Genomic DNA, 14,252 nt, shown 5'->3' on the forward strand with positions numbered 1-14,252 from the left:
AAGTGGAGTTGAGTCCATGATCGGATCAGCCATGATCCTTTTAAATGGCGGAGCAGGCTCGAGGGGCCGAATGGCCTACTCCTGCTCCTATTTCTTATGTTCTGCCATCCAATCGGTGTGTGAGGAGAGAATGCCTACCGTCCAATCGGTGAGTGAGGAGAGAGAATTGCCGTCCAATCGGTGTGTGAGAGAAGAGAGTGCGTGCTGTCCAATCGGTGTGCGAGGAGAGAGTGCGTGCCGTCCAATCGGTGTGAGAGGAGAGAGTGCGTGCCGTCCAATCGGTGTGAGAGGAGAGAGTGCGTGCCGTCCAATCGGTGTGAGAGGAGAGAGTGCGTGCCGTCCAATCGGTGTGTGAGAGAAGAGAGTGCGTGCCGTCCAATCGGTGTGAGAGGAGAGAGTGCGTGCCGTCCAATCGGTGTGTGAGAGGAGAGAGTGCGTGCCGTCCAATCGGTGTGAGAGGAGAGAGTGCGTGCCGTCCAATCGGTGTTGCCTGCGTTGCTGGAGAATGAGACTGAGTGAGAGTGTGGGCATGGAGTGAGGACAGATGGAGGGCTGTGGGTTGTGGTGCGGAACAACCTGCCCACACTCGCTGTCGGGTGGACAGGTGACCTGAGGTACCCAAGGGGGTGTCTGGCACATCGTACCCCAGCAGCAGGCCCCCCCCCCCCCCCCGAACTTTTGAAAAAATACTTCTCTCACCTTCATTAGGTTATACAAAATACTTTATTAATAACGCGATTGAGAGGGGGGGGAGGACTGCGGCAGAAGTTGTAACGGTATAAGCGAAGAGCGTCAACAGGAATCCCCAACACCCGAGGAGGGGGAGGCGAGAAAGTTGATCAAAAACCGGGGAATAAAAATGGAGCCGAGAAAGGGACTCCGAGCGGGGAAGGGTTTTCCGTCGCTGGTTAGTGAGAAACGGCGAGCGACATAAGAATGCCGTCGTCTGCCCGTCAGCCGAGACTCGAGTTGCACTAGTGGAGGAAGTTTGATAGAACGTGGCCACAGTTGAGACACGGGTCAGCCCCGGATCTCACTGAATGGCGGAACAGGCTCGAGGCGGCGAAATGGCCTGCGGCTCCGAGGTTCGAGTGGCCACAACGCCGCACGGCAATACAATTCCGCACCCCCCCCCACCCACTCCGGTCCCTGACCCTCGACTAACGACGGCCAACTCCGATGATCATCAGAAGGTACAAGAAGATGTTGATTACGTCCAGGTAGATGATCAGCGCGCCGAAGACGTACTCCTCGGGAGTCAGGCTGACGCTGTGTCTGCCCAGGATCAGCTGGATGTCGGCGGCCAAGAACTAGAAGACGGGAAAGACACGGAGAAAACATCAGGGCAGGTCTGCAATGAGCAGGGACTGGGGTTAGGCCAGTGGTAACCAAACAAGCCCCGATATGGGGGGGGTGGGGAACGAAGGCCTATGATGAGGGACTGGGTGAGGCAGTGGGTCTGCTTTACTCTATCTAAACCCGTGCTGTACCTGCCCTGGGAGTGTTTGATGGGACAGTGTAGAGGGAGCTTTACTCTGTATCTAACCCCCTGTACCTGCCCTGGGAGTGTTTGATGGGACAGTGTAGAGGGAGCTTTACTCTGTATCTAACCCCCTGTACCTGCCCTGGGAGTGTTTGATGGGACAGTGTAGAGGGGGCTTTACTCTGTATCTAACCCCCTGTACCTGCCCTGGGAGTGTTTGATGGGACAGTGTAGAGGGGGCTTTACTCTGTATCTAACCCCCTGTACCTGCCCTGGGAGTGTTTGATGGGACAGTGTGGAGGGAGCTTTATTCTGTATCTAACGCCCTGTACCTGCCCTGGGAGTGTTTGATGGGACAGTGTGGAGGGAGCTTTACTCTGTATCTAACCCCCTGTACCTGCCCTGGGAGTGTTTGATGGGACAGTGTGGAGGGAGCTTTACTCTGTATCTAACCCCGTGCTGTACCTGCCCTGGGAGTGTGTGATGGGGACAGTGTGGAGGGAGCTTTACTCTGTATCTAACCCCGTGCTGTACCTGCCCTGGGAGTGTTTGATGGGACAGTGTAGAGGGAGCTTTACTCTGTATCTAACCCCGTGCTGTAGCTGCCCTGGGAGTGTTTGATGGGACAGTGTAGAGGGAGCTTTACTCTGTATCTAACCCCCCTGTACCTGCCCTGGGAGTGTTTGATGGGACAGTGTGGAGGGAGCTTTACTCTGTATCTAACCCCCTGTACCTGCCCTGGGAGTGTTTGATGGGACAGTGTGGAGGGAGCTTTACTCTGTATCTAACCCCCTGTACCTGCCCTGGGAGTGTTTGATGGGACAGTGTAGAGGGAGCTTTACTCTGTATCTAACCCCCTGTACCTGCCCTGGGAGTGTTTGATGGGACAGTGTAGAGGGAGCTTTACTCTGTATCTAACCCCCTGTACCTGCCCTGGGAGTGTTTGATGGGACAGTGTGGAGGGAGCTTTACTCTGTATCTAACCCCCTGTACCTGCCCTGGGAGTGTTTGATGGGACAGTGTAGAGGGAGCTTTACTCTGTATCTAACCCCGTGCTGTACCTGCCCTGGGAGTGTTTGATGGGACAGTGTGGAGGGAGCTTTACTCTGTATCTAACCCCGTGCTGTACCTGCCCTGGGAGTGTTTGATGGGACAGTGTAGAGGGAGCTTTACTCTGTATCTAACCCCCTGTACCTGCCCTGGGAGTGTTTGATGGGACAGTGTAGAGGGAGCTTTACTCTGTATCTAACCCCCTGTACCTGCCCTGGGAGTGTTTGATGGGACAGTGTAGAGGGAGCTTTACTCTGTATCTAACCCCCTGTACCTGCCCTGGGAGTGTTTGATGGGACAGTGTGGAGGGAGCTTCCTCTGTATCTTACCCCCTGTACCTGCCCTGGGAGTGTTTGATGGGACAGTGTAGAGGGAGCTTTCCTCTGTATCTAACCTCGTGCTGTACCTGCCCTGGGAGTGTTTGATGGGACAGTGTAGAGGGAGCTTTCCTCTGTATCTAACCTCGTGCTGTACCTGCCCTGGGAGTGTTTGATGGGACAGTGTAGAGGGAGCTTTACTCTGTATCTAATCCCCTGTACCTGCCCTGGGAGTGTTTGATGGGACAGTGTAGAGGGAGCTTTCCTCTGTATCTTACCCTTGCTCCAATCTGGTCATCACCCGACCACCTCACTTCCCAGCAGCAGTCACGAGATTGTGATCAGGGGCTTGCTGATTTTCCCCCCTCGTCCCCAACCCAGGATACTGACTGCGACTCACCCACCACCTGCCCCCCCCCCCCCCCCCCCCCCCAACTAGCCGGGGTTGAACCTTGGGATTTGCCTGCTCTTGTGCTACTCAGTACCATCCTGCGCAGGGCACCGGGCTCGTCTTGAGGCTCAAAATTCATCGGCCCGTCAGCAGAGAAACATGAATGGGGGCAGCAAGAGCAGGTTGGGGGAGGGAGCGGGGGTTTGTACTTACGATGGAGAAGAGCAGCGCTCCCAGGGAACCGTAGACAATTTGCATGATCTGGTTGTAGAAGAAGATGCAGAAGAATCCGAACATGAGCAGCACGATGGAGAAGACGAGGAGGAAGCCATAGCAGTAGGTGAAGTCAAACCGGGTCTGGAGGGTGGGAGAGAGAGAGAGAGAATGATGAGGCAAGGGAGACAAACGATCGGTACGAGAGATGTACAATCCCCTCTTGGGCACGCACGCTCCAACCACCCGCGAGAAAAGCGACTGACCGGCAGCAACTAAATCCTCGATGGAGGACGAGCCCCAGAGAGTGACCGAGAGCAGTCGTTCCCCTCAATGGAGAACATCTCCCAGAGAGAACAGAACTAGGAGCAGGAGTCGGCCCCTTGAGCCTGCTCCGCCATTCAATAAAATCATGGCTGATCCGATCATGGACTCGGGTCCACTTCCCCGCCCGCTCCCCATAACCCTTTACTCCCTTGTCACTCAAAAATCTGTCTTAAATATATTCAATGACCCAGCCTCCACAGCTCTCTGGGATAGAAAATTCCAAAGGTTCATGACCCTTAGAGAAAAAATTCCTCCTCGTTTCCGTTTTAAATGGGCGACCCCTTATTCTGAAACTATGCCCCCTAGTTCTAGATTCCCCCACGAGGGGAAACATTCTCTCAGCATCTACCCTCAGAATCTTATAATGTTTCAGTAAGATCACCTCTCCATCTTCTAAACTCCAATCAGTACAGGCTCAATCTTTCTTCATAAGTCAATTCTTTCATCTCCGGAACCAACCTCGTGAACCTTCTCTGAACTGCCTCCAATGCAAGTAGATCTTTCCTTAAATACGGAGACCAGAACTGTACACTTTGAGGGAAGTGACGGTAGCAATGGTTTTGCTCAATGGGGCAACATCTCCCAGAGAGAGAGAGAGAGAGAGATGGAGAGCAGGCATTACCTCCAACATAGGACATCATCCAGGGAGCTGGTGACCGACGGCAACCATTCCCCTTCATGGGAGAGAACTCCCAGAGAGAGAGTGACAGAGAGCAGTCAATCCCCCACTGTAGGACATCTCCCAGAGGGGGAGTGACAGAGCAGTCAATCCCCCAATATAGGACATCTCCCAGAGGGAGAGTGACAGAGAACATCCATTGCCTTAAGTGTGACATCCCTCTGAGAGCAGGCATTTTCCTCAATGGAGAACTTTTCTGTGATGTATTTGTTTCATGGGTTCTTTGCTTAAGAACTCATAGCAACACATTGCTATTAAGAACTAGTTGGTTTATTAGCAAAGGTTTATTACTAGTTCCTCCACCAGGCTTACAACCACCTGCCTCATCGTGGATCCTCCGAACCCGACTGGCTGGGGTTTTATTGGGTCTTGTGAACATCACGTGACTGGCTAAGCCACTCCCACCTCAACAGCTCCACAACTATTTTTGTGAAAACTCTTAATCCAAGTGCCCCCCTTAAAAGGGATACTTAAACCGACAAATTAAACCAATTAAACTTTTTGCATTATTGGATCAAATTAAAATTGGGTTGCCGGGGGTGATGATGCACTCCAGTCCCTCCGGCGCCCACCTCTGGCGGAAGGCCGTGAGCGTACCGGTGGACACCGTGTGTTCCATCTCCAGGGACACCCTGGCTCGGATGTAACCGCGGAAGAGAGCCGGGCTGAACGACCCCCTCGACCGCCCGCTGCCTGGACCGGCTGATGGCCCCCTTGGCCAGGCCCAGGAGGAGGCCCTCTGATCTGCCCACTCCCCTCCGCACAGGGTGCCCAAAGATCAGGAGCGGGGGACAGAGTGCAACCAGAATTTGAGGAGCAGCCCCTTCAAATAATGCAAGAGGGAGCTGCAACCTCACACACTCGACATACACGTGGAACACGGACCCTTCCAGACCGCAGAAATTGCAGGCGGCCCGGGAGCCCGTGAACCGACTTAAAAACCGATTGCACGGGTCTGCTCCGTGCAACACCCTCCAGGCCAAGTCCCCGATGCTCACGGGTGCATACATTACAATCTCCCGGAGAGAGAGAGAGACCGACAATAGTCATTGCCCTGAATGGGGGATGAGTGTCAAGTTGTTTGTTACCTGATGGTGCGAAGCATTCTCTGACTGGTTTTCACCTCTCCCCTCGCGGACAACCTCCCCGAAACACTCGGGTTTCGACAACACCAGAGGAGGGGCAGCAACAACTCTAGCCAACAGGACAGAATACGACTCCCCACCCCGGTGGGAGGAAATTGCACCACAGCAATGAACGCCCCTTCCCAGTGTGACCCTCCCCCCCCCCACCCCAATTCCCCTGTGCGAGCTCTCTCAGGGTGGGGCGGGAGAGACGCTTACCTGGCTGGCGAAGAGAATGATGGCGAAGCAGACGGCCACAGTGCTCCCCAGAGCGATCATGACCGAGGAGGTCTCGAAGAAGGAGGCTGTCATCCCGACCATGTAGGAGAGGCTGAGCGTCAGTACGGCCTGTGGGCGGAGGGGAAGAAGGTAGCGGAGATTAGTGGAGGCTCTCGACGGCTGGCTCGCGTGCCCCGGCGATGGACCGCTCAATGGCAATGGTGGTTCTTGCCTGTTGCCCGTGCCAACTGCTCGAGTCACCAGGCAACCCTCTGTCAAGGGAAGGTCGCGTCTGACTAACTTGATTTGAATTTTTCGAGGCGGTAACCAGGAGGGTCGATGAGGGCAGTGTGTACGATGTAGTGTACATGGATTTTTAGCAAAGCTTTTGATCAGGTCCCACATGGCAGGCAGGTCCCGAAAGTAAAAACCCATGGGATCCAGGGCAAAGTGGCAAGTTGGATCCAAAATTGGCAGGAAGCAGAGGGTCATGGTTGATGGGTGTTTTTGTGACTGGAAGGATGTTTCCAGTGGGGTTCCGCAGGGCTCAGTGCTGGGTTCCCTTGCTTTTTGTGGTATATATCAATGATTTAGACTTCAATGTAGGGAGTATGATTAAGAAGTTTGCAGATGATACTAAAATAGGCCGTGCGGTTGATAATGAAGAAGAAAGCTGTGGACTGCAGGAAGATATCAATGGACGGGTCAGGTGGGCAGAACAGTGGCAAATGGAATTCAATCTGGAGAAGTGTGAGGTAATGCATTTGGGGAGGGGCTAACAAGGCGAGGGAATACACATTAAATGGTAGGACACGGAGAAGTATAGAGGAACAAAGGGACCTTGGAGTGCAGGTCCACAGATCCCTGAAGGTAGCAGGCCAGGTGGATAAGGTGGTTAAGAAGGCATACGGAATACTTGTCTTTATTAGCCGAGGCATAGAATACAAGAGCAGGGAGGTTATGCTTGAACTGTATAAAGCACTAGTTAGGCCACAGCTGGAGTACTGCGTGCAGTTCTGGTCACCACATTACAGGAAGGATGTGATTGCACTGGAGAGGGGACAGAGGAGATTTACGAGGATGTTACCTGGACTGGAGAATTTTAGCGATGAGGAAAGATTGGATAGGCTGGGGTTGTTTTCTTTGGAACAGAGGAGGCTGAGGGGATACCTGATTGAGGTGTGGATAGGAAGGACCTATTTCCCTTGGCAGAGGGGTCAACAACCAGGGGGCATAGATTTAAAGTAATTGAGGGGGGGGGGGGATTTGAGGGAAAATGTCTTCACCCAGAGGGCGGTGGGGGTCTGGGGCGGAACTCACGGCCTGAAAGGGGGGTAGAGGCAGAAACCTTCACCACATTTAAAAAGTACTTGGATGTGCACCTGAAGTGCCGTAATCTATAGGGCTACGGACCGAGAGTTGGAAAGTGGGATTAAGCTGGATAGCTCTTGGTCGGTCAGCGCGGACACGATGGGCCGAATGGCCGCCTTCTCGCTGTAAATTTCTATGATTTTAACCCTTTCCCCCGTCATAACTCCCCTCCCAAAACCGAGAGACGGGATCGTTGGCACACGAGAGAGGGAGATGACTGCTCTGCGTTTGTGGCTCTCCATAGGAGAGAGGAACTACTATTATTTACATCCTCGGCATCGCAGCATTGACTACGCTTGACCAGCTCCGTTGGGCGGGGCCACATTGTCCGCGTGCCTGATACTAGACTCCCAAAGCAAGCGCTCCACTCGGAACTCCTTCACGGCAAGTGAGCCCGAGGTGGGCAGAGGAAACGTTTTAACGTCACCCCTCAAAGCCTCCCTTGATAAAATGCAACATCCCCACCAACACCTGGGAGTCCCTGGCCAAAGACCAGTCCGCCCTCAGTGGAGGAAGTGCATCCAGGAGGGCGCTGAGCACCTCGAGTCTCGTCACCGAGTGCATGCGGAAGCCAAGCGCAGGCAGCGTGCGGCAAACCAGACTCCCCACCCACCCCTTCCCTCAACCACTGTCTGTCCCACCTGTGGCAGGGACTGTGGTTCTCGTATTGGACCGTTCAGTCACCCGAGAACTCACTTTCTGTGGAAGCAAGTCTTCCTCGACTCCGAAGAGGAGTCGACATTGAATGGACATCACAGGAACAGGCCATTGGGCCCATCTGCTCCATGCTGGCGTGTAGGCCGCATACAAGCCCTGTCTAGGACAGGTAGACATCTCGCCCTGTCTACCTGTCCTAATCGCTCTTCCTGTGGCTCAGAGTCAACGTTTTCCTGCGTTTAGTGCAGGACTGGAGTCACATATAGGCCCAGATTGGGTAAGGTAGGCAGGTTCTCTTCCTCTGGACCTTCACTAATCTATGGCAGTCACTTTTACCAAGTCATAGCGTTTGGAATCATATTCTGTGGAGGCCATTCGGCCACTCGTGTCCGTGGTGGCCAAGAAACAGCTATTCAATTAGTCCCATTCCACCCCCCCTGCTCTTTCCCTACAGCGCTGCAAAATTTCTATCCTTTTCCAAATGCATATCCAGTTCCGGCCTCTTGTCCGACCCCGCTTTGAGTGTCAGCCGTGGCTCAGTGGGTCGCACTCTCGCCTCTCCGTCAGAAGGTTGTGGGTTCAAGTCCCACCCCAGAGACCCGAGCACAAAAAAAAATCTAGGCTGACGTTCTAGGGAGCGCCGCACTGTCGGAGGTGCCGTCTTTCGGGATGAGACATGAAACAGAGGCCCCCCGACTGCTCTCTCAGGTGGATGTAAAAGATCCCGCGCCCACTATTTCGAAGAAGAGCAGGAGGAGTTAATCCCGGGGCCAATATTTATCCCTCAATCAACGGAACAAAAACATTATTTGGTCATTGTCACACTGCAGTTTGTGGGAGCTTGCTGTGCGCAAATTGGCTGTCGTGTTTCCCACAGTACAACAGTGACTACACTCCAAAAGTACTTCATCGGCTGTAAAGCGCTTTGAGACGTCCGGTGGTCGTGAAAGGCGCTATATAAATGCAAGCCTTTTCCTCTATTGATGACTGTGCCTGCAGCTGTTTAGGCACCAAGCTCTGGAATTCCCTCCCGAAACCTCTCCACCTCTCGGACAGTGAGAAGTCAGTCTGTTCTGCCCAACGCAACAACCGCTTGCATTTATATAACGTTCTAAAATGTCCCAAGGTGCTTCACAGGATCGATCATCTGACATCGAGCAAAATAAGGAGATAATGGGGCAGGTGACTAAAAGTTTGGTCAAAGAGGTAGGTTTCAAGCAACGTCCGAAAAGAGGGGAGAGAGGCGGGGATATTCAGGCAGGGAGTTCGACAGCTTGGGGCCTCGGCAACTGAAGGCGCGGCCTGCAACGGTTGAGTGATTAAAATATGAGCTGTGCAAGAGACCAGCAGAATTGGAGGAACGCAAGGAGCTCAGAGGGTTGTGGAGCTGGAAGACGTTACAGAGATAAGGACGGGACGAGGGCATGGAGGGATTTGAATGTGAGGATTTAAAAATCAAGGCGTTGCCCGTGCCGGTAGCCAATGTAGGTCAGCGAGCACAGTGTGTGGGGGGGGGGGGGGCGCGAGGAGGAGGTTGGGTGAGCGGGACTATGGAGTATAAAAGCAGGGAAGTCTTGTTACAGCGATACAGGGTATTGGTGAGGCCACACCCGGAGTACTGCGTGCAGTTTTGGTTTCCATATTTACGAAAGGACATGCTTGCTTTGGAGGCAGTTCAGAGAAGGTTCACTCGGTTGATTCCGGGGATGAGGGGGGTTGACTTATGAGGAAAGGTTGAGCAGGTTGGGCCTCTACTCATTGGAATTCAGAAGAATGAGAGGTGATCTTATCGAAACGTATAAGATTATGAGGGGGGCTCGACAAGGTGGATGCAGAGAGGATGTTCCCACTGATGGGGGAGACTAGAACTAGGGGGCATGGTCTTAGAATAAGGGGCCGCCCATTTAAAACTGAGATGAGGAGGAATTTCTTCTCTGAGGGTTGTAAATCTGCGGAATTCGCTGCCTCAGAGAGCTGTGGAGGCTGGGTCATAGAATATATTTAAGACAGAGATAGACAGTTTCTTAACCGATAAGGGAATAAGGGGAGCGGGCAGGGAAGTGGAGCTGAGTCCATGATCGGATCAGCTATGATTGTATTAAATGGCGGAGCAGGCTCAAGGGGCTGTATGGCCGACTCCTGCTCCTATTTCTTATGTTCTTATGACTTGATGCAAGTTAAGATACAGGCAGCAAACGATTTAGATGAGCTGTAATTCACAGAGGGTGGGCCAAGGGAGCGTGGAATAGTCGAGTCTGGCGGTGACGAGGGGAAGGGATGAGGCGAAAGTCTCTGCGGGCTGATGCGGTAATGCTGCTGCTCACCAGGCAGATTAAGTTCCACGGGAACCTCCGTCGAAAGTCTCCGCAGCAGGTGAGCACGATCAGGAAGAAGAGGAAGATGCCGAAGGACGAGTAGTAAAGCGATGGTGTCTTCTGGACGTAGAACTTGACTTCCGTGGAGAAGGTGAAGACACAGACCAGGCCAAAGGTGACCAGCAGCTGCATCCCGAGGATCACGAAGACCTGGCGAGCCAGAAGCAGTCAGCAGGGTGTGAAACTGTACAACCACTGTCCCATCAAACACCCCCAGGGCAGGTACAGCACGGGGTTAGATACAGAGTAAAGCCCCCTCTACACTGTCCCATCAAACACTCCCAGGGCAGGTACAGCACGGGGTTAGATACAGAGTAAAGCCCCCTCTACACTGTCCCATCAAACACTCCCAGGGCAGGTACAGGGGGTTAGATACAGAGTAAAGCTCCCTCAACACTGTCCCATCAAACACTCCCAGGGCAGGTACAGCACGGGGTTAGATACAGAGTAAAGCTCCCTCTACACTGTCCCATCAAACACTCCCAGGGCAGGTACAGGGGGTTAGATACAGAGTAAAGCTCCCTCTACACTGTCCCATCAAACACTTCCAGGGCAGGTACAGCACGGGGTTAGATACAGAGTAAAGCTCCCTCTACACTGTCCCATCAAACACTCCCAGGGCAGGTACAGGGGGTTAGATACAGAGTAAAGCTCCCTCAACACTGTCCCATCAAACACTCCCAGGGCAGGTACAGCACGGGGTTAGATACAGAGTAAAGCCCCCTCTACACTGTCCCATCAAACACTCCCAGGGCAGGTACAGGGGGTTAGATACAGAGTAAAGCTCCCTCTACACTGTCCCATCAAACACTCCCAGGGCAGGTACAGGGGGTTAGATACAGAGTAAAGCTCCCTCGACACTGTCCCATCACACACTCCCAGGGCAGGGACAGCACGGGGTTAGATACAGAGTAAAGCTCCCTCTACACTGTCCCATCAAACACTCCCAGGGCAGGTACAGCACGGGGTTAGATACAGAGTAAAGCTCCCTCTACACTGTCCCATCAAACACTCCCAGGGCAGGTACAGGGGGTTAGATACAGAGTAAAGCTCCCTCTACACTGTCCCATCAAACACTTCCAGGGCAGGTACAGCACGGGGTTAGATACAGAGTAAAGCTCCCTCTACACTGTCCCATCAAACACTCCCAGGGCAGGTACAGGGGGTTAGATACAGAGTAAAGCTCCCTCAACACTGTCCCATCAAACACTCCCAGGGCAGGTACAGCACGGGGTTAGATACAGAGTAAAGCCCCCTCTACACTGTCCCATCAAACACTCCCAGGGCAGGTACAGGGGGTTAGATACAGAGTAAAGCTCCCTCTACACTGTCCCATCAAACACTCCCAGGGCAGGTACAGGGGGTTAGATACAGAGTAAAGCTCCCTCTACACTGTCCCATCAAACACTCCCAGGGCAGGTACAGCACGGGGTTAGATACAGAGTAAAGCTCCCTCTCCACTGTCCCATCAAACACTTCCAGGGCAGGTACAGCACGGGGTTAGATACAGAGTAAAGCTCCCTCTACACTGTCCCATCAAACACTCCCAGGGCAGGTACAGGGGGTTAGATACAGAGTAAAGCTCCCTCTACACTGTCCCATCAAACACTTCCAGGGCAGGTACAGCACGGGGTTAGATACAGAGTAAAGCTCCCTCTACACTGTCCCATCGAACACTCCCTAGGCAGGTGCAGCACAGGTTAGATACAGAGTAAAGCTCCCTCTACACTGTCCCATCAAACACTCCCAGGGCAGGTACAGCACGGGTTAGATACAGAGTAAAGCCCCCTCTACACTGTCCCATCAAACACTCCCAGGGCAGGTACAGGGGGTTAGATACAGAGTAAAGCTCCCTCTACACTGTCCCATCAAACACTCCCAGGGCAGGTACAGCACGGGGTTAGATACTGGGTAAAGCTCCATCTACACTGCCGCAAATATGTGTTTCAACCATCAGCCAGCCTTTTTCAACGCCTTCAATTTCTCATACTAGCGATCCTTTTGCGTACCTTTCTAATGAAGTAGCGGCGGATGGTCTTATCGTCCAAGGTGTGAGTGAACAATTCTGGTTCGTCATCGTAAGCTGGAGGCGGGTCCAGGTCTTCTGAGGACGGAGCAAATTCATCCAAATTAGTTCTACTCTCATCTGATATTCTGCTGGCACCCCACTGGGACACGGTCAGTAGTGGACCTCCTGGGGGAACCGACAACTGGGGGCATAGTCTCAGAATAAGGGAAATGAGGAGGAATTTCTTCTCTCAGGGGGTTGTAAATCTGTGGAATTCTCTGCCCCAGAGAGCTGTGGAGGCTGGGCCGTTGAATATATTTAAGGTGGAGATAGACAGATTTTTGAGCGATTAGGGAGTGACGGGTTATGGGGAGCGGGCGGGGAAGTGGAGCTGAGTCCATGATCGGATCAGCCACGATCGTATTGAATGGCGGAGCAGGCTCGAGGGGCCGAATGGCCGACTCCTGCTCCTGTTTCTTATGTTCACCCAGAACCTCACCCAACTGGCTCGGTTTTCATATGCGAGTGTCGGTTTTGGGGCAGGGGCAAGGAAGCATCTGAACCGAGCCATGCTCCTTTTTTTTTATTTATTTGTTCGCGGGATGTGATCGTCGCGGTTGAGGCCACTCTGAGCATTTATTGCCTATCTCTGGTTATCCCTGGAGAAGGTGGTGGTGAGCCCCCTTCTTGAACCGCTGCAGTCCGTGCGGTGAAGGTGCTCCCACAGTGCTGTTAGGGAGGGAGTTCCAGGATTGTGACCCAGCGACGATGGAGGAACGGCCGATATATTCCCAAGTCGAGGGATGGTGTGTGACTGGGAGGGGAACGTGGAGGAGGTGGTGTTCCCATGGACCTGCTGCCCTTGTCCTTCTAGGTGGTAGAGGTCACGGGTTTGGGAGGTGTTGCCGAAGAAGCCTTGGCGAGTTGCCGCGGTGCATCTTGTAGACGGTGCACACGGCAGCCACGGTGCGCCGGTGGTGGAGGGAGTGAGTGTTGAAGGTGGTGGGTAGCGTGTCGATCGAGCGGGGCTGCTTTGTCCTGGATGGTGTCGAGCTTCTCGAGTGTTGTTGGAGCTGCAACTCATCCAGGCAAATGGGGAGTGTTCCATCACACTCCTGACTTGTGTCTTGTAGATGGTGGGAAGGCTTTGGGGAGTCAGGAGGTGAGACACTCGCAGAATACCCAGCCTCTGACCTGCTCCTGTAGTATTTATGTGGCTGGTCCAGTTAAGTTTCTGGTCAATGGTGACCCCCAGGATGTTGATGGTGGGGGATTCGCCGATGGTAATGCCGTTGAATGTCAAGAGGCGGTGGTTGGACTCTCAAGGAAAGGGGCGAGAGAGGAGGGGGGCAAGAGGGGGTGTGAGAGGGAAAGGGAGGGAGAGGGGGGGCGAGAGGGAGAGAGGGGGGCTGACAGAGGGGGGGGGGATGCGAGAGAGGGGGGCAGAGTCTTTCTGTAAAGCCTCATTAGACAGGAATCGAGGGCAAAGAAGCCTTTCTTAAGAAATAGGAGCTGGACGAGACCATTCGGCCCCTCGAGCCTGCTCCACCATTCAGTATGATCATGGCTGACCTTCGACCTCAACTCCACTTTCCTGCACTGTCTCCATATCCCTCGATTCCCTTAATATCCAAAAATTTAACGATCTCTGTCGTGAATTTACACAACTGTCCTGTCTTGTATCCCTTCTTAACCCAAAAAGAAAGAATTGGCATTTATACATTGCCTTTCTCAACCTCAGGGTGCCCCCAAAGAGCTTCGCACCCAAACAGGTACATTTCTGAAGCGTAGTCCACTGTTTGGAATGTGGCGATACGGCCAGCCAATTTGCACACAGCAAGATCCCAGAAACAGCAATGAGCTGACTGACCAGAGAACCTGTTTTTAGTGGTGTGGGTTAAGAGCCTGGGTCCGGGCCAGCGGGGAGAACGGCCCTGTTTTTCTTCGCAATACCAGCCGGGGGATGTTTCACATTCACCCAAGAGGGCAGGTGGGGTTCCTCGACTTAACGCCGCCTCTGAAAGACAGCACCTATGAC

At 53.3% G+C, this 14,252-nt stretch overlaps 1 protein-coding gene across 1 annotated transcript in view; it reads right to left on the minus strand.

Moving 5' to 3' along the window:
• Window positions 1-704: 704 nt before the first annotated feature.
• LOC139235690 (protein lifeguard 1) overlaps window positions 705-14,252 on the minus strand; it is a 19,157-nt gene continuing 5,609 nt past the window's right edge. Inside the window, exons 2-6 of the mRNA XM_070866728.1 lie at window positions 12,216-12,463; window positions 10,156-10,356; window positions 5,804-5,932; window positions 3,455-3,598; window positions 705-1,310 (exon numbers count right to left, since the gene is read on the minus strand). Coding sequence (XP_070722829.1) covers window positions 1,161-1,310; window positions 3,455-3,598; window positions 5,804-5,932; window positions 10,156-10,356; window positions 12,216-12,463 — 872 coding nt within the window. The 3' untranslated portion in view covers window positions 705-1,160. The remainder of the gene's footprint in view (window positions 1,311-3,454; window positions 3,599-5,803; window positions 5,933-10,155; window positions 10,357-12,215; window positions 12,464-14,252) is intronic.

This window comes from Pristiophorus japonicus, chromosome 23 (genome assembly GCF_044704955.1).
Source record: "Pristiophorus japonicus isolate sPriJap1 chromosome 23, sPriJap1.hap1, whole genome shotgun sequence".
In the NCBI taxonomy this organism is placed as follows: Eukaryota; Metazoa; Chordata; class Chondrichthyes; family Pristiophoridae; genus Pristiophorus; species Pristiophorus japonicus.